Source organism: Leptodactylus fuscus, chromosome 10 (genome assembly GCF_031893055.1).
Source record: "Leptodactylus fuscus isolate aLepFus1 chromosome 10, aLepFus1.hap2, whole genome shotgun sequence".
NCBI lineage: Eukaryota > Metazoa > Chordata > Amphibia > Anura > Leptodactylidae > Leptodactylus > Leptodactylus fuscus.
Window position 1 is genome coordinate 88,648,542 of NC_134274.1, and position 18,039 is coordinate 88,666,580.

The 18,039-nt window shown below is 50.2% G+C and overlaps 2 protein-coding genes across 2 annotated transcripts in view; one reads left to right on the forward strand and one right to left on the reverse strand.

Annotated features, from left to right (window-relative positions):
• RPS6KB2 (ribosomal protein S6 kinase B2) overlaps positions 1–1,150 on the reverse strand; it is a 34,612-nt gene extending 33,462 nt beyond the window's left edge. Inside the window, exon 1 of the mRNA XM_075257598.1 lies at positions 1,021–1,150. Coding sequence (XP_075113699.1) covers positions 1,021–1,080 — 60 coding nt within the window. The 5' untranslated portion in view covers positions 1,081–1,150. The remainder of the gene's footprint in view (positions 1–1,020) is intronic.
• A 172-nt stretch (positions 1,151–1,322) lies between these two features.
• The window catches only part of RAD9A (RAD9 checkpoint clamp component A), a 77,128-nt gene continuing 60,411 nt past the window's right edge, over positions 1,323–18,039 (forward strand). The window contains exon 1 of the mRNA XM_075257599.1: positions 1,323–2,035. Within this exon, the coding sequence (XP_075113700.1) occupies positions 1,990–2,035 (46 nt within the window). The 5' untranslated portion in view covers positions 1,323–1,989. The remainder of the gene's footprint in view (positions 2,036–18,039) is intronic.

Sequence of the window (18,039 nt, forward strand, 5' to 3'; positions counted from 1 at the left end):
TACCGTCTATTATACCGCACACTATACCGTCTATTATACCGTCTATAATACCGCACATTATACCGTCTATTATACCGCCCATTATACCGTCTATTATACCGCACACTATACCGTCTATTATACCGCACATTATACCGTCTATTATACCGCCCATTATACCGCACATTATACCGTCTATTATACCGCACATTATACCGTCTATAATACCGCACATTATACCGTCCTGTTACCGATGCCCCTGGTCGTCACATATAACCCCCACCTGAAGACGCTGAGAGGAATCACATGCAAATTACATCCACTACTACAAAAAGACAACCGTCTAATATCCATATTCCCAGACCCCCCTCTCCTGTGCTACAGACAGCCACCAAACCTCAGGAATATGGTGATTGTCAGCAGCTCGATGAATTCACATCGCCATACAATTAGAGAACAGAGACTGGACCTCCCCGTATCAGAACATTTCTGCAATGAGGATCAGAATATCACCAGTGACATGAAAGTTTAGATTTTAAGAGGGAATTTTAAATCAAGAAAACAGCGACTGATTTATGAGTACAAGGCCATGACCCTATTCAAGACTCTGGACAGGGGAATGAATGTGTCACATTGGTTCATGTCTTTCTATACAAATCACTGAACTAAGAGCCATAAAGATAAAGAACCTGGGGATGGATGATATGTATATAGTAATAAGCCCCTCCCCCTCCTGTATATATATATATATATATATATATATACATACAGCCTGCAGAGAGTGGTCTTAGCTATATCTGAGGAAGGAGCTCAGAGGAAGCCTCGATACGTCCTGTCCTGTCCTCACTATGAGTCCGCCATTAATGAGGAGTCTTGTCAGGTATTTTATACCTCCTAGCCACTGACTGACACAGTACAGACACAACCATTCTCCTTATACCCCATTAACCCCTCACACACTGCACTGCCCACCAATGGCCACTGAGCTCCTCCCTCACAAGCCCCGCCTCTCTCACAGGCCCACCATAGGGGGGCGCTCACCGGCTCGTTCTCCTCATTCTTCTCCTCCGTTTCCAAGTCCAAGTCAAAAACAGCTGCCATTGCATCGGCCCCCGGAACAAAAAGGAAGGACGAGGGACTTCCGGGAGCCCAAACAGCCGGGAAACGCCTGGGCGGCTAAAACATGTCCTCCTGAAGTGCTGCAGTAGGGACTACAACAAAATGGCGGCCATAGGTCCAGACCCCGCCCACTGCATTTGGCGTCATTAGATGCGTCTGTGAGTAACTGCGCATGCGCCTCACTTTGGCGGTCTGATAGAAGCGGCTACAGGTGTAATAATAAGATTGTGTCCTGTGAGGAGCGCGCCCCCGACTGAGGAGAGAGAGAGAGAGAGAGAGAGAGAGAGAGAGAGAGGAGCGCGCCCCCGACTGAGGAGAGAGAGAGAGGAGCGCGCCCCCGACTGAGGAGAAACAGAGGAGCGCGCCCCCGACTGAGGAGAGAGAGAGAGAGAGAGGAGCGCGCCCCCGACTGAGGAGAGAGAGAGAGGAGCGCGCCCCCGACTGAGGAGAAACAGAGGAGCGCGCCCCCGACTGAGGAGAGAGAGAGAGAGAGAGAGGAGCGCGCCCCCGACTGAGGAGAGAGAGAGAGAGAGGAGCGCGCCCCCGACTGAGGAGAGAGAGAGAGGAGCGCGCCCCCGACTGAGGAGAGAGAGAGAGAGAGAGGAGCGCGCCCCCGACTGAGGAGAGAGAGAGAGAGAGAGGAGCGCGCCCCCGACTGAGGAGAGAGAGAGGAGCGCGCCCCCGACTGAGGAGAGAGAGAGAGGAGCGCGCCCCCGACTGAGTAGAGAGGAGAGCGCGCCCCCGAATGAGGGGAGAGAGAGGAGCGCGCCCCCGACTGAGTAGAGAGAGAGAGGAGAGCGCGCCCCCGACTGAGGAGAGAGAGAGAGACAGGAGAGCGCGCCCCCGACTGAGGAGAGAGAGAGAGGAGAGCGCGCCCCCGACTGAGGAGACATGGTGGCGGGAGTGAAGTGCGTGGTAACTGGTACCAATATTAAAGGTGAGGAGGTGTAGCAGAGCCGAGCCTGTCATGTGACACTGCTGTTAGTGGTGTAGTAGAGCTGAGTCTGTCATGTGACACTGCTGTTAGTGGTGTAGTAGAGCTGAGTCTGTCATGTGACACTGCTGTTAGTGGTGTAGTAGAGCCGAGCCTGTCATGTGACACTGCTGTTAGTGGTGTAGTAGAGCTGAGTCTGTCATGTGACACTGCTGTTAGTGGTGTAGCAGAGCCGAGCCTGTCATGTGACACTGCTGTTAGTGGTGTAGTAGAGCTGAGTCTGTCATGTGACACTGCTGTTAGTGGTGTAGCAGAGCCGAGCCTGTCATGTGACACTGCTGTTAGTGGTGTAGTAGAGCTGAGTCTGTCATGTGACACTGCTGTTAGTGGTGTAGCAGAGCCGAGCCTGTCATGTGACACTGCTGTTAGTGGTGTAGTAGAGCTGAGTCTGTCATGTGACACTGCTGTTAGTGGTGTAGCAGAGCCGAGCCTGTCATGTGACACTGCTGTTAGTGGTGTAGTAGAGCTGAGTCTGTCATGTGACACTGCTGTTAGTGGTGTAGTAGAGCTGAGTCTGTCATGTGACACTGCTGTTAGTGGTGTAGCAGAGCCGAGCCTGTCATGTGACACTGCTGTTAGTGGTGTAGTAGAGCTGAGTCTGTCATGTGACACTGCTGTTAGTGGTGTAGCAGAGCCGAGCCTGTCATGTGACACTGCTGTTAGTGGTGTAGTAGAGCTGAGTCTGTCATGTGACACTGCTGTTAGTGGTGTAGTAGAGCCGAGCCTGTCATGTGACACTGCTGTTAGTGGTGTAGTAGAGCTTAGTCTGTCATGTGACACTGCTGTTAGTGGTGTAGTAGAGCTGAGTCTGTAATGTGACACTGCTGTTAGTGGTGTAGCAGAGCTGAGCCTGTCATGTGACACTGCTGTTAGTGGTGTAGTAGAGCTTAGTCTGTCATGTGACACCGCTGTTAGTGGTGTAGTAGAGCTGAGCCTGTCATGTGACACTGCTGTTAGTGGTGTAGCAGAGCTTAGTCTGTCATGTGACACTGCTGTTAGTGGTGTAGTAGAGCTGAGTCTGTCATGTGACACCGCTGTTAGTGGTGTAGTAGAGCTGAGCCTGTCATGTGACACTGCTGTTAGTGGTGTAGCAGAGCCGAGCCTGTCATGTGACACTGCTGTTAGTGGTGTAGCAGAGCTGAGCCTGTCATGTGACACTGCTGTTAGTGGTGTAGTAGAGCCGAGCCTGTCATGTGACACTGCTGTTAGTGGTGTAGTAGAGCTGAGTCTGTCATGTGACACTGCTGTTAGTGGTGTAGTAGAGCCGAGCCTGTCATGTGACACTGCTGTTAGTGGTGTAGTAGAGCTGAGTCTGTCATGTGACACCGCTGTTAGTGGTGTAGTAGAGCTGAGTCTGTCATGTGACACCGCTGTTAGTGGTGTAGTAGAGCTGAGCCTGTCATGTGACACTGCTGTTAGTGGTGTAGTAGAGCCGAGCCTGTCATGTGACACTGCTGTTAGTGGTGTAGTAGAGCTGAGTCTGTCATGTGACACTGCTGTTAGTGGTGTAGTAGAGCTGAGTCTGTCATGTGACACTGCTGTTAGTGGTGTAGTAGAGCCGAGCCTGTCATGTGACACTGCTGTTAGTGGTGTAGCAGAGCTGAGCCTGTCATGTGACACTGCTGTTAGTGGTGTAGTAGAGCTGAGCCTGTCATGTGACACTGCTGTTAGTGGTGTAGTAGAGCCGAGCCTGTCATGTGACACTGCTGTTAGTGGTGTAGCAGAGCTGAGCCTGTCATGTGACACTGCTGTTAGTGGTGTAGTAGAGCTGAGCCTGTCATGTGACACTGCTGTTAGTGGTGTAGTAGAGCTGAGCCTGTCATGTGACACTGCTGTTAGTGGTGTAGTAGAGCCGAGCCTGTCATGTGACACTGCTGTTAGTGGTGTAGTAGAGCTTAGTCTGTCATGTGACACTGCTGTTAGTGGTGTAGTAGAGCTGAGTCTGTCATGTGACACTGCTGTTAGTGGTGTAGTAGAGCCGAGCCTGTCATGTGACACTGCTGTTAGTGGTGTAGCAGAGCCGAGCCTGTCATGTGACACTGCTGTTAGTGGTGTAGCAGAGCCGAGCCTGTCATGTGACACTGCTGTTAGTGGTGTAGTAGAGCCGAGTCTGTCATGTGACACTGCTGTTAGTGGTGTAGTAGAGCTGAGCCTGTCATGTGACACTGCTGTTAGTGGTGTAGTAGAGCTGAGCCTGTCATGTGACACTGCTGTTAGTGGTGTAGTAGAGCCGAGCCTGTCATGTGACACTGCTGTTAGTGGTGTAGTAGAGCTGAGCCTGTCATGTGACACTGCTGTTAGTGGTGTAGTAGAGCTGAGCCTGTCATGTGACACTGCTGTTAGTGGTGTAGTAGAGCTGAGCCTGTCATGTGACACTGCTGTTAGTGGTGTAGTAGAGCCGAGCCTGTCATGTGACACTGCTGTTAGTGGTGTAGTAGAGCTGAGTCTGTCATGTGACACTGCTGTTAGTGGTGTAGTAGAGCTGAGTCTGTCATGTGACACTGCTGTTAGTGGTGTAGTAGAGCCGAGTCTGTCATGTGACACTGCTGTTAGTGGTGTAGTAGAGCCGAGCCTGTCATGTGACACTGCTGTTAGTGGTGTAGCAGAGCCGAGCCTGTCATGTGACACTGCTGTTAGTGGTGTAGCAGAGCTGAGCCTGTCATGTGACACTGCTGTTAGTGGTGTTAGTAGAGCCGAGTCTGTCATGTGACACTGCTGTTAGTGGTGTAGTAGAGCTGAGTCTGTCATGTGACACTGCTGTTAGTGGTGTAGTAGAGCTGAGTCTGTCATGTGACACTGCTGTTAGTGGTGTAGTAGAGCTGAGTCTGTCATGTGACACTGCTGTTAGTGGTGTAGTAGAGCTGAGTCTGTCATGTGACACTGCTGTTAGTGGTGTAGTAGAGCTGAGTCTGTCATGTGACACTGCTGTTAGTGGTGTAGTAGAGCTGAGTCTGTCATGTGACACTGCTGTTAGTGGTGTAGTAGAGCTGAGTCCTGTCATGTGACACTGCTGTTAGTGGTGTAGTAGAGCTGAGCCTGTCATGTGACACTGCTGTTAGTGGTGTAGTAGAGCGAGCTGTCATGTGACACTGCTGTTAGTGGTGTAGTAGAGCCGAGCCTGTCATGTGACACTGCTGTTAGTGGTGTAGTAGAGCTGAGTCTGTCATGTGACACTGCTGTTAGTGGTGTAGTAGAGCTGAGCCTGTCATGTGACACTGCTGTTAGTGGTGTAGTAGAGCTGAGTCTGTCATGTGACACTGCTGTTAGTGGTGTAGTAGAGCTCGAGTCTGTCATGTGACACTGCTGTTAGTGGTGTAGTAGAGCCGAGTCTGTCATGTGACACTGCTGTTAGTGGTGTAGTAGAGCTGAGTCTGTCATGTGACACTGCTGTTAGTGGTGTAGTAGAGCCGAGTCTGTCATGTGACACTGCTGTTAGTGGTGTAGTAGAGCGAGTCTGTCATGTGACACTGCTGTTAGTGTGTAGTAGAGCTGAGTCTGTCATGTGACACTGCTGTTAGTGGTGTAGTAGAGCCGAGCTGTCATGTGACACTGCTGTTAGTGGTGTAGCTAGAGCTGAGTCTGTCATGTGACACTGCTGTTAGTGGTGTAGTAGAGCTGAGCCTGTCATGTGACACTGCTGTTAGTGGTGTAGTAGAGCCGAGCCTGTCATGTGACACTGCTGTTAGTGGTGTAGTAGAGCTGAGTCCTGTCATGTGACACTGCTGTTAGTGGTGTAGTAGAGCGAGCCTGTCATGTGACACTGCTGTTAGTGGTGTAGTAGAGCTGAGCCTGTCATGTGACACTGCTGTTAGTGGTGTAGTAGAGCTGAGCCTGTCATGTGACACTGCTGTTAGTGGTGTAGTAGAGCCGAGCCTGTCATGTGACACTGCTGTTAGTGGTGTAGTAGAGCCTGAGCCTGTCATGTGACACTGCTGTTAGTGGTGTAGTAGAGCGAGCCTGTCATGTGACACTGCTGTTAGTGGTGTAGTAGAGCTGAGCCTGTCATGTGACACTGCTGTTAGTGGTGTAGTAGAGCTGAGTCCTGTCATGTGACACTGCTGTTAGTGGTGTAGTAGAGCTGAGTCTGTCATGTGACACTGCTGTTAGTGGTGTAGTAGAGCTGAGCTGTCATGTGACACTGCTGTTAGTGGTGTAGTAGAGCCGAGCCTGTCATGTGACACTGCTGTTAGTGGTGTAGTAGAGCTGAGTCTGTCATGTGACACTGCTGTTAGTGGTGTAGTAGAGCTGAGTCTGTCATGTGACACTGCTGTTAGTGGTGTAGTAGAGCTGAGTCTGTCATGTGACACTGCTGTTAGTGGTGTAGTAGAGCCGAGCCTGTCATGTGACACTGCTGTTAGTGGTGTAGCAGAGCCGAGCCTGTCATGTGACACTGCTGTTAGTGGTGTAGTAGAGCTGAGTCTGTCATGTGACACTGCTGTTAGTGGTGTAGTAGAGCCTGAGCCTGTCATGTGACACTGCTGTTAGTGGTGTAGCTAGAGCGAGCCTGTCATGTGACACTGCTGTTAGTGGTGTAGTAGAGCTGAGTCTGTCATGTGACACTGCTGTTAGTGGTGTAGCAGAGCTGAGCCTGTCATGTGACACTGCTGTTAGTGGTGTAGTAGAGCTGAGTCTGTCATGTGACACTGCTGTTAGTGGTGTAGTAGAGCTGAGTCTGTCATGTGACACTGCTGTTAGTGGTGTAGTAGAGCTGAGTCTGTCATGTGACACTGCTGTTAGTGGTGTAGCAGAGCTGAGTCTGTCATGTGACACTGCTGTTAGTGGTGTAGTAGAGCCTGAGTCTGTCATGTGACACTGCTGTTAGTGGTGTAGTAGAGCTGAGTCTGTCATGTGACACTGCTGTTAGTGGTGTAGTAGAGCTGAGTCTGTCATGTGACACTGCTGTTAGTGGTGTAGTAGAGCTGAGTCTGTCATGTGACACTGCTGTTAGTGGTGTAGTAGAGCCGAGTCTGTCATGTGACACTGCTGTTAGTGGTGTAGTAGAGCTGAGTCTGTCATGTGACACTGCTGTTAGTGGTGTAGCAGAGCTGAGTCTGTCATGTGACACTGCTGTTAGTGGTGTAGTAGAGCTGAGTCTGTCATGTGACACTGCTGTTAGTGGTGTAGTAGAGCTGAGTCTGTCATGTGACACTGCTGTTAGTGGTGTAGTAGAGCTGAGTCTGTCATGTGACACTGCTGTTAGTGGTGTAGCAGAGCCGAGCCTGTCATGTGACACTGCTGTTAGTGGTGTAGTAGAGCCGAGCCTGTCATGTGACACTGCTGTTAGTGGTGTAGTAGAGCTGAGTCTGTCATGTGACACTGCTGTTAGTGGTGTAGTAGAGCTGAGCCTGTCATGTGACACTGCTGTTAGTGGTGTAGTAGAGCTGAGCCTGTCATGTGACACTGCTGTTAGTGGTGTAGTAGAGCTGAGTCTGTCATGTGACACTGCTGTTAGTGGTGTAGTAGAGCTGAGTCTGTCATGTGACACTGCTGTTAGTGGTGTAGTAGAGCTGAGTCTGTCATGTGACACTGCTGTTAGTGGTGTAGTAGAGCTGAGCTGTCATGTGACACTGCTGTTAGTGGTGTAGTAGAGCTGAGCCTGTCATGTGACACTGCTGTTAGTGGTGTAGTAGAGCTGAGCCTGTCATGTGACACTGCTGTTAGTGGTGTAGCAGAGCTGAGTCTGTCATGTGACACTGCTGTTAGTGGTGTAGTAGAGCCGAGTCTGTCATGTGACACTGCTGTTAGTGGTGTAGTAGAGCTGAGTCTGTCATGTGACACTGCTGTTAGTGGTGTAGTAGAGCCGAGCCTGTCATGTGACACTGCTGTTAGTGGTGTAGTCAGAGCTGAGTCTGTCATGTGACACTGCTGTTAGTGGTGTAGTAGAGCTGAGTCTGTCATGTGACACTGCTGTTAGTGGTGTAGTAGAGCCGAGTCTGTCATGTGACACTGCTGTTAGTGGTGTAGTAGAGCTGAGTCTGTCATGTGACACTGCTGTTAGTGGTGTAGTAGAGCCGAGCCTGTCATGTGACACTGCTGTTAGTGGTGTAGTAGAGCTGAGTCTGTCATGTGACACTGCTGTTAGTGGTGTAGTAGAGCTGAGTCTGTCATGTGACACTGCTGTTAGTGGTGTAGTAGAGCCGAGCCTGTCATGTGACACTGCTGTTAGTGGTGTAGCAGAGCCTGAGTCTGTCATGTGACACTGCTGTTAGTGGTGTAGTAGAGCTGAGTCTGTCATGTGACACTGCTGTTAGTGGTGTAGTAGAGCTGAGCCTGTCATGTGACACTGCTGTTAGTGGTGTAGTAGAGCTGAGTCTGTCATGTGACACTGCTGTTAGTGGTGTAGTAGAGCTGAGTCTGTCATGTGACACTGCTGTTAGTGGTGTAGCAGAGCTGAGCCTGTCATGTGACACTGCTGTTAGTGGTGTAGTAGAGCCTGAGCCTGTCATGTGACACTGCTGTTAGTGGTGTAGCAGAGCTGAGTCTGTCATGTGACACTGCTGTTAGTGGTGTAGCAGAGCTGAGTCTGTCATGTGACACTGCTGTTAGTGGTGTAGTAGAGCTGAGCCTGTCATGTGACACTGCTGTTAGTGGTGTAGCAGAGCTGAGTCTGTCATGTGACACTGCTGTTAGTGGTGTAGTAGAGCTGAGTCTGTCATGTGACACTGCTGTTAGTGGTGTAGCAGAGCTGAGTCTGTCATGTGACACTGCTGTTAGTGGTGTAGTAGAGCTGAGTCTGTCATGTGACACTGCTGTTAGTGGTGTAGTAGAGCTGAGTCTGTCATGTGACACTGCTGTTAGTGGTGTAGTAGAGCTGAGTCTGTCATGTGACACTGCTGTTAGTGGTGTAGCAGAGCTGAGTCTGTCATGTGACACTGCTGTTAGTGGTGTAGTAGAGCTGAGCCTGTCATGTGACACTGCTGTTAGTGGTGTAGCAGAGCTGAGTCTGTCATGTGACACTGCTGTTAGTGGTGTAGTAGAGCTGAGTCTGTCATGTGACACTGCTGTTAGTGGTGTAGCAGAGCTGAGTCTGTCATGTGACACTGCTGTTAGTGGTGTAGTAGAGCTGAGTCTGTCATGTGACACTGCTGTTAGTGGTGTAGTAGAGCTGAGTCTGTCATGTGACACTGCTGTTAGTGGTGTAGCAGAGCTGAGCCTGTCATGTGACACTGCTGTTAGTGGTGTAGTAGAGCTGAGTCTGTCATGTGACACTGCTGTTAGTGGTGTAGTAGAGCTGAGTCTGTCATGTGACACTGCTGTTAGTGGTGTAGTAGAGCTGAGTCTGTCATGTGACACTGCTGTTAGTGGTGTAGTAGAGCTGAGTCTGTCATGTGACACTGCTGTTAGTGGTGTAGTAGAGCTGAGTCTGTCATGTGACACTGCTGTTAGTGGTGTAGTAGAGCTGAGTCTGTCATGTGACACTGCTGTTAGTGGTGTAGTAGAGCTGAGTCTGTCATGTGACACTGCTGTTAGTGGTGTAGTAGAGCCGAGTCTGTCATGTGACACTGCTGTTAGTGGTGTAGTAGAGCGAGCCTGTCATGTGACACTGCTGTTAGTGGTGTAGTAGAGCTGAGTCTGTCATGTGACACTGCTGTTAGTGGTGTAGTAGAGCTGAGTCTGTCATGTGACACTGCTGTTAGTGGTGTAGCAGAGCCGAGCCTGTCATGTGACACTGCTGTTAGTGGTGTAGTAGAGCGAGTCTGTCATGTGACACTGCTGTTAGTGGTGTAGTAGAGCCGAGTCTGTCATGTGACACTGCTGTTAGTGGTGTAGTAGAGCTGAGCCTGTCATGTGACACTGCTGTTAGTGGTGTAGTAGAGCTGAGCCTGTCATGTGACACTGCTGTTAGTGGTGTAGTAGAGCCGAGCCTGTCATGTGACACTGCTGTTAGTGGTGTAGTAGAGCCGAGCCTGTCATGTGACACTGCTGTTAGTGGTGTAGCAGAGCTGAGCCTGTCATGTGACACTGCTGTTAGTGGTGTAGTAGAGCTGAGTCTGTCATGTGACACTGCTGTTAGTGGTGTAGTAGAGCTGAGTCTGTCATGTGACACTGCTGTTAGTGGTGTAGCAGAGCTGAGTCTGTCATGTGACACTGCTGTTAGTGGTGTAGTAGAGCTGAGCCTGTCATGTGACACTGCTGTTAGTGGTGTAGTAGAGCTTAGTCTGTCATGTGACACTGCTGTTAGTGGTGTAGTAGAGCTGAGTCTGTCATGTGACACTGCTGTTAGTGGTGTAGCAGAGCCGAGCCTGTCATGTGACACTGCTGTTAGTGGTGTAGTAGAGCTGAGCCTGTCATGTGACACTGCTGTTAGTGGTGTAGTAGAGCCGAGTCTGTCATGTGACACTGCTGTTACTGGTGTAGTAGAGCTGAGTCTGTCATGTGACACTGCTGTTAGTGGTGTAGCAGAGCTGAGTCTGTCATGTGACACTGCTGTTAGTGGTGTAGTAGAGCTGAGCCTGTCATGTGACACTGCTGTTAGTGGTGTAGTAGAGCTGAGTCTGTCATGTGACACTGCTGTTAGTGGTGTAGTAGAGCTGAGTCTGTCATGTGACACTGCTGTTAGTGGTGTAGTAGAGCTGAGCCTGTCATGTGACACTGCTGTTAGTGGTGTAGTAGAGCCGAGTCTGTCATGTGACACTGCTGTTAGTGGTGTAGCAGAGCTGAGTCTGTCATGTGACACTGCTGTTAGTGGTGTAGTAGAGCTGAGCCTGTCATGTGACACTGCTGTTAGTGGTGTAGTAGAGCCGAGCCTGTCATGTGACACTGCTGTTAGTGGTGTAGTAGAGCTGAGTCTGTCATGTGACACTGCTTGTTAGTGGTGTAGTAGAGCTGAGTCTGTCATGTGACACTGCTGTTAGTGGTGTAGCAGAGCCTGAGCCTGTCATGTGACACTGCTGTTAGTGGTGTAGTAGAGCTGAGTCTGTCATGTGACACTGCTGTTAGTGGTGTAGTAGAGCCGAGCCTGTCATGTGACACTGCTGTTAGTGGTGTAGCAGAGCTGAGTCCTGTCATGTGACACTGCTGTTAGTGGTGTAGTAGAGCCGAGCCTGTCATGTGACACTGCTGTTAGTGGTGTAGTAGAGCTTAGTCTGTCATGTGACACTGCTGTTAGTGGTGTAGTAGAGCTGAGTCTGTCATGTGACACTGCTGTTAGTGGTGTAGCAGAGCCGAGCCTGTCATGTGACACTGCTGTTAGTGGTGTAGTAGAGCTTAGTCTGTCATGTGACATTGCTGTTAGTGGTGTAGTAGAGCCGAGCCTGTCATGTGACACTGCTGTTAGTGGTGTAGTAGAGCTGAGTCTGTCATGTGACACTGCTGTTAGTGGTGTAGTAGAGCCGAGCCTGTCATGTGACACTGCTGTTAGTGGTGTAGCAGAGTGAGCCTGTCATGTGACACTGCTGTTAGTGGTGTAGTAGAGCTGAGTCTGTCATGTGACACTGCTGTTAGTGGTGTAGCAGAGCTTAGTCTGTCATGTGACACTGCTGTTAGTGGTGTAGTAGAGCGAGCCTGTCATGTGACACTGCTGTTAGTGGTGTAGTAGAGCCGAGCCTGTCATGTGACACTGCTGTTAGTGGTGTAGTAGAGCTGAGTCTGTCATGTGACATTGCTGTTAGTGGTGTAGTAGAGCCGAGCCTGTCATGTGACACTGCTGTTAGTGGTGTAGCAGAGCTGAGTCTGTCATGTGACACTGCTGTTAGTGGTGTAGCAGAGCCGAGCCTGTCATGTGACACTGCTGTTAGTGGTGTAGCAGAGCCGAGCCTGTCATGTGACACTGCTGTTAGTGGTGTAGTAGAGCTGAGTCTGTCATGTGACACTGCTGTTAGTGGTGTAGCAGAGCTTAGTCTGTCATGTGACACTGCTGTTAGTGGTGTAGTAGAGCTGAGCCTGTCATGTGACACTGCTGTTAGTGGTGTAGTAGAGCTGAGCCTGTCATGTGACACTGCTGTTAGTGGTGTAGCAGAGCTGAGTCCTGTCATGTGACACTGCTGTTAGTGGTGTAGCAGAGCTGAGTCCTGTCATGTGACACTGCTGTTAGTGGTGTAGTAGAGCTGAGTCTGTCATGTGACACTGCTGTTAGTGGTGTAGTAGAGCTGAGTCTGTCATGTGACACTGCTGTTAGTGGTGTAGCAGAGCCGAGCCTGTCATGTGACACTGCTGTTAGTGGTGTAGTAGAGCTTAGTCTGTCATGTGACACTGCTGTTAGTGGTGTAGCAGAGCTGAGCCTGTCATGTGACACTGCTGTTAGTGGTGTAGTAGAGCTGAGTCTGTCATGTGACACTGCTGTTAGTGGTGTAGCAGAGCCGAGTCTGTCATGTGACACTGCTGTTAGTGGTGTAGTAGAGCCGAGCCTGTCATGTGACACTGCTGTTAGTGGTGTAGTAGAGCCGAGCCTGTCATGTGACACTGCTGTTAGTGGTGTAGTAGAGCTGAGTCCTGTCATGTGACACTGCTGTTAGTGGTGTAGTAGAGCTGAGCCTGTCATGTGACACTGCTGTTAGTGGTGTAGTAGAGCTGAGTCTGTCATGTGACACTGCTGTTAGTGGTGTAGTAGAGCTGAGTCTGTCATGTGACACTGCTGTTAGTGGTGTAGTAGAGCTGAGTCTGTCATGTGACACTGCTGTTAGTGGTGTAGTAGAGCTGAGTCTGTCATGTGACACTGCTGTTAGTGGTGTAGTAGAGCCGAGCCTGTCATGTGACACTGCTGTTACTGGTGTAGTAGAGCTGAGTCTGTCATGTGACACTGCTGTTAGTGGTGTAGTAGAGCCGAGCCTGTCATGTGACACTGCTGTTAGTGGTGTAGTAGAGCTGAGTCTGTCATGTGACACTGCTGTTAGTGGTGTAGTAGAGCTGAGTCTGTCATGTGACACTGCTGTTAGTGGTGTAGTAGAGCCGAGCCTGTCATGTGACACTGCTGTTAGTGGTGTAGCAGAGCTGAGTCTGTCATGTGACACTGCTGTTAGTGGTGTAGTAGAGCCGAGCCTGTCATGTGACACTGCTGTTAGTGGTGTAGCAGAGCTGAGTCTGTCATGTGACACTGCTGTTAGTGGTGTAGTAGAGCCGAGCCTGTCATGTGACACTGCTGTTAGTGGTGTAGTAGAGCTGAGCCTGTCATGTGACACTGCTGTTAGTGGTGTAGTAGAGCCGAGCCTGTCATGTGACACTGCTGTTAGTGGTGTAGTAGAGCCGAGTCTGTCATGTGACACTGCTGTTAGTGGTGTTGTAGAGCTGAGTCTGTCATGTGACACTGCTGTTAGTGGTGTAGTAGAGCCGAGCCTGTCATGTGACACTGCTGTTAGTGGTGTAGTAGAGCTGAGTCCTGTCATGTGACACTGCTGTTAGTGGTGTAGTAGAGCTTAGTCTGTCATGTGACACTGCTGTTAGTGGTGTAGTAGAGCCTGAGTCTGTCATGTGACACTGCTGTTAGTGGTGTAGCAGAGCTGAGTCCTGTCATGTGACACTGCTGTTAGTGGTGTAGTAGAGCTGAGTCTGTCATGTGACACTGCTGTTAGTGGTGTAGTAGAGCCGAGTCTGTCATGTGACACTGCTGTTAGTGGTGTAGTAGAGCTGAGTCTGTCATGTGACACTGCTGTTAGTGGTGTAGTAGAGCCGAGCCTGTCATGTGACACTGCTGTTAGTGGTGTAGCAGAGCCGAGCCTGTCATGTGACACTGCTGTTAGTGGTGTAGTAGAGCTTAGTCTGTCATGTGACACTGCTGTTAGTGGTGTAGTAGAGCTGAGTCCTGTCATGTGACACTGCTGTTAGTGGTGTAGTAGAGCTGAGTCTGTCATGTGACACTGCTGTTAGTGGTGTAGTAGAGCTGAGTCTGTCATGTGACACTGCTGTTAGTGGTGTAGTAGAGCTGAGTCTGTCATGTGACACTGCTGTTAGTGGTGTAGTAGAGCTGAGTCTGTCATGTGACACTGCTGTTAGTGGTGTAGTAGAGCCGAGCCTGTCATGTGACACTGCTGTTAGTGGTGTAGTAGAGCTGAGTCTGTCATGTGACACTGCTGTTAGTGGTGTAGTAGAGCTGAGTCTGTCATGTGACACTGCTGTTAGTGGTGTAGTAGAGCTGAGTCTGTCATGTGACACTGCTGTTAGTGGTGTAGTAGAGCTGAGTCTGTCATGTGACACTGCTGTTAGTGGTGTAGTAGAGCCGAGCCTGTCATGTGACACTGCTGTTAGTGGTGTAGCAGAGCTGAGTCTGTCATGTGACACTGCTGTTAGTGGTGTAGCAGAGCCGAGCCTGTCATGTGACACTGCTGTTAGTGGTGTAGCAGAGCTGAGTCTGTCATGTGACACTGCTGTTAGTGGTGTAGCAGAGCTGAGTCTGTCATGTGACACTTCTGTTAGTGGTGTAGCAGAGCTGAGCCTGTCATGTGACACTGCTGTTAGTGGTGTAGTAGAGCTGAGTCTGTCATGTGACACTGCTGTTAGTGGTGTAGCAGAGCCGAGCCTGTCATGTGACACTGCTGTTAGTGGTGTAGTAGAGCCGAGCCTGTCATGTGACACTGCTGTTAGTGGTGTAGTAGAGCCGAGCCTGTCATGTGACACTGCTGTTAGTGGTGTAGCAGAGCCGAGCCTGTCATGTGACACTGCTGTTAGTGGTGTAGTAGAGCTGAGTCTGTCATGTGACACTGCTGTTAGTGGTGTAGTAGAGCCGAGCCTGTCATGTGACACTGCTGTTAGTGGTGTAGCAGAGCTGAGTCTGTCATGTGACACTGCTGTTAGTGGTGTAGTAGAGCTGAGCCTGTCATGTGACACTGCTGTTAGTGGTGTAGTAGAGCTGAGTCTGTCATGTGACACTGCTGTTAGTGGTGTAGTAGAGCTGAGTCTGTCATGTGACACTGCTGTTAGTGGTGTAGTAGAGCTGAGTCTGTCATGTGACACTGCTGTTAGTGGTGTAGTAGAGCCGAGTCTGTCATGTGACACTGCTGTTAGTGGTGTAGTAGAGCTGAGTCTGTCATGTGACACTGCTGTTAGTGGTGTAGTAGAGCCTGAGCCTGTCATGTGACACTGCTGTTAGTGGTGTAGTAGAGCTGAGTCTGTCATGTGACACTGCTGTTAGTGGTGTAGTAGAGCTGAGCTGTCATGTGACACTGCTGTTAGTGGTGTAGTAGAGCTGAGTCTGTCATGTGACACTGCTGTTAGTGGTGTAGTAGAGCTGAGTCTGTCATGTGACACTGCTGTTAGTGGTGTAGTAGAGCTGAGTCTGTCATGTGACACTGCTGTTAGTGGTGTAGCAGAGCCGAGTCTGTCATGTGACACTGCTGTTAGTGGTGTAGTAGAGCTGAGTCTGTCATGTGACACTGCTGTTAGTGGTGTAGTAGAGCCGAGTCTGTCATGTGACACTGCTGTTAGTGGTGTAGCAGAGCTGAGTCTGTCATGTGACACTGCTGTTAGTGGTGTAGTAGAGCCGAGCTGTCATGTGACACTGCTGTTAGTGGTGTAGCAGAGCCTGAGTCTGTCATGTGACACTGCTGTTAGTGGTGTAGCAGAGCTGAGCCTGTCATGTGACACTGCTGTTAGTGGTGTAGCAGAGCTGAGCCTGTCATGTGACACTGCTGTTAGTGGTGTAGTAGAGCTGAGTCTGTCATGTGACACTGCTGTTAGTGGTGTAGCAGAGCTGAGTCTGTCATGTGACACTGCTGTTAGTGGTGTAGTAGAGCTGAGCCTGTCATGTGACACTGCTGTTAGTGGTGTAGTAGAGCCGAGCCTGTCATGTGACACTGCTGTTAGTGGTGTAGTAGAGCCTGAGCCTGTCATGTGACACTGCTGTTAGTGGTGTAGCAGAGCTGAGTCTGTCATGTGACACTGCTGTTAGTGGTGTAGTAGAGCTGAGTCTGTCATGTGACACTGCTGTTAGTGGTGTAGTAGAGCTGAGTCTGTCATGTGACACTGCTGTTAGTGGTGTAGTAGAGCCGAGTCTGTCATGTGACACTGCTGTTAGTGGTGTAGCAGAGCTGAGTCTGTCATGTGACACTGCTGTTAGTGGTGTAGCAGAGCCGAGCCTGTCATGTGACACTGCTGTTAGTGGTGTAGCAGAGCTGAGTCTGTCATGTGACACTGCTGTTAGTGGTGTAGTAGAGCTTAGTCTGTCATGTGACACTGCTGTTAGTGGTGTAGCAGAGCTGAGCCTGTCATGTGACACTGCTGTTAGTGGTGTAGTAGAGCTGAGTCTGTCATGTGACACTGCTGTTAGTGGTGTAGCAGAGCCGAGTCTGTCATGTGACACTGCTGTTAGTGGTGTAGTAGAGCCGAGCCTGTCATGTGACACTGCTGTTAGTGGTGTAGTAGAGCCGAGCCTGTCATGTGACACTGCTGTTAGTGGTGTAGTAGAGCTGAGCCTGTCATGTGACACTGCTGTTAGTGGTGTAGTAGAGCTGAGCCTGTCATGTGACACTGCTGTTAGTGGTGTAGTAGAGCCGAGTCTGTCATGTGACACTGCTGTTAGTGGTGTAGTAGAGCCGAGTCTGTCATGTGACACTGCTGTTAGTGGTGTTGTAGAGCTGAGTCTGTCATGTGACACTGCTGTTAGTGGTGTAGTAGAGCTGAGTCTGTCATGTGACACTGCTGTTAGTGGTGTAGTAGAGCCGAGCCTGTCATGTGACACTGCTGTTACTGGTGTAGTAGAGCTGAGTCTGTCATGTGACACTGCTGTTAGTGGTGTAGTAGAGCCGAGCCTGTCATGTGACACTGCTGTTAGTGGTGTAGTAGAGCTGAGTCTGTCATGTGACACTGCTGTTAGTGGTGTAGTAGAGCTGAGTCTGTCATGTGACACTGCTGTTAGTGGTGTAGTAGAGCCGAGCCTGTCATGTGACACTGCTGTTAGTGGTGTAGCAGAGCTGAGTCTGTCATGTGACACTGCTGTTAGTGGTGTAGTAGAGCCGAGCCTGTCATGTGACACTGCTGTTAGTGGTGTAGCAGAGCTGAGTCTGTCATGTGACACTGCTGTTAGTGGTGTAGTAGAGCCGAGCCTGTCATGTGACACTGCTGTTAGTGGTGTAGCAGAGCTGAGCCTGTCATGTGACACTGCTGTTAGTGGTGTAGTAGAGCTGAGTCTGTCATGTGACACTGCTGTTAGTGGTGTAGCAGAGCCGAGTCTGTCATGTGACACTGCTGTTAGTGGTGTTGTAGAGCTGAGTCTGTCATGTGACACTGCTGTTAGTGGTGTAGTAGAGCCGAGCCTGTCATGTGACACTGCTGTTAGTGGTGTAGTAGAGCTGAGTCTGTCATGTGACACTGCTGTTAGTGGTGTAGTAGAGCTTAGTCTGTCATGTGACACTGCTGTTAGTGGTGTAGTAGAGCTGAGTCTGTCATGTGACACTGCTGTTAGTGGTGTAGCAGAGCTGAGTCTGTCATGTTACACTGCTGTTAGTGGTGTAGTAGAGCTGAGTCTGTCATGTGACACTGCTGTTAGTGGTGTAGTAGAGCCGAGTCTGTCATGTTACACTGCTGTTAGTGGTGTAGTAGAGCTGAGTCTGTCATGTGACACTGCTGTTAGTGGTGTAGTAGAGGTGAGCCTGTCATGTGACACTGCTGTTAGTGGTGTAGTAGAGCCGAGCCTGTCATGTGACACTGCTGTTAGTGGTGTAGCAGAGCCGAGCCTGTCATGTGACACTGCTGTTAGTGGTGTAGTAGAGCTTAGTCTGTCATGTGACACTGCTGTTAGTGGTGTAGTAGAGCCGAGCCTGTCATGTGACACTGCTGTTAGTGGTGTAGCAGAGCTGAGCCTGTCATGTGACACTGCTGTTAGTGGTGTAGTAGAGCCGAGCCTGTCATGTGACACTGCTGTTAGTGGTGTAGCAGAGCCGAGCCTGTCATGTGACACTGCTGTTAGTGGTGTAGTAGAGCTTAGTCTGTCATGTGACACTGCTGTTAGTGGTGTAGTAGAGCTGAGTCTGTCATGTGACACTGCTGTTAGTGGTGTAGTAGAGCTGAGTCTGTCATGT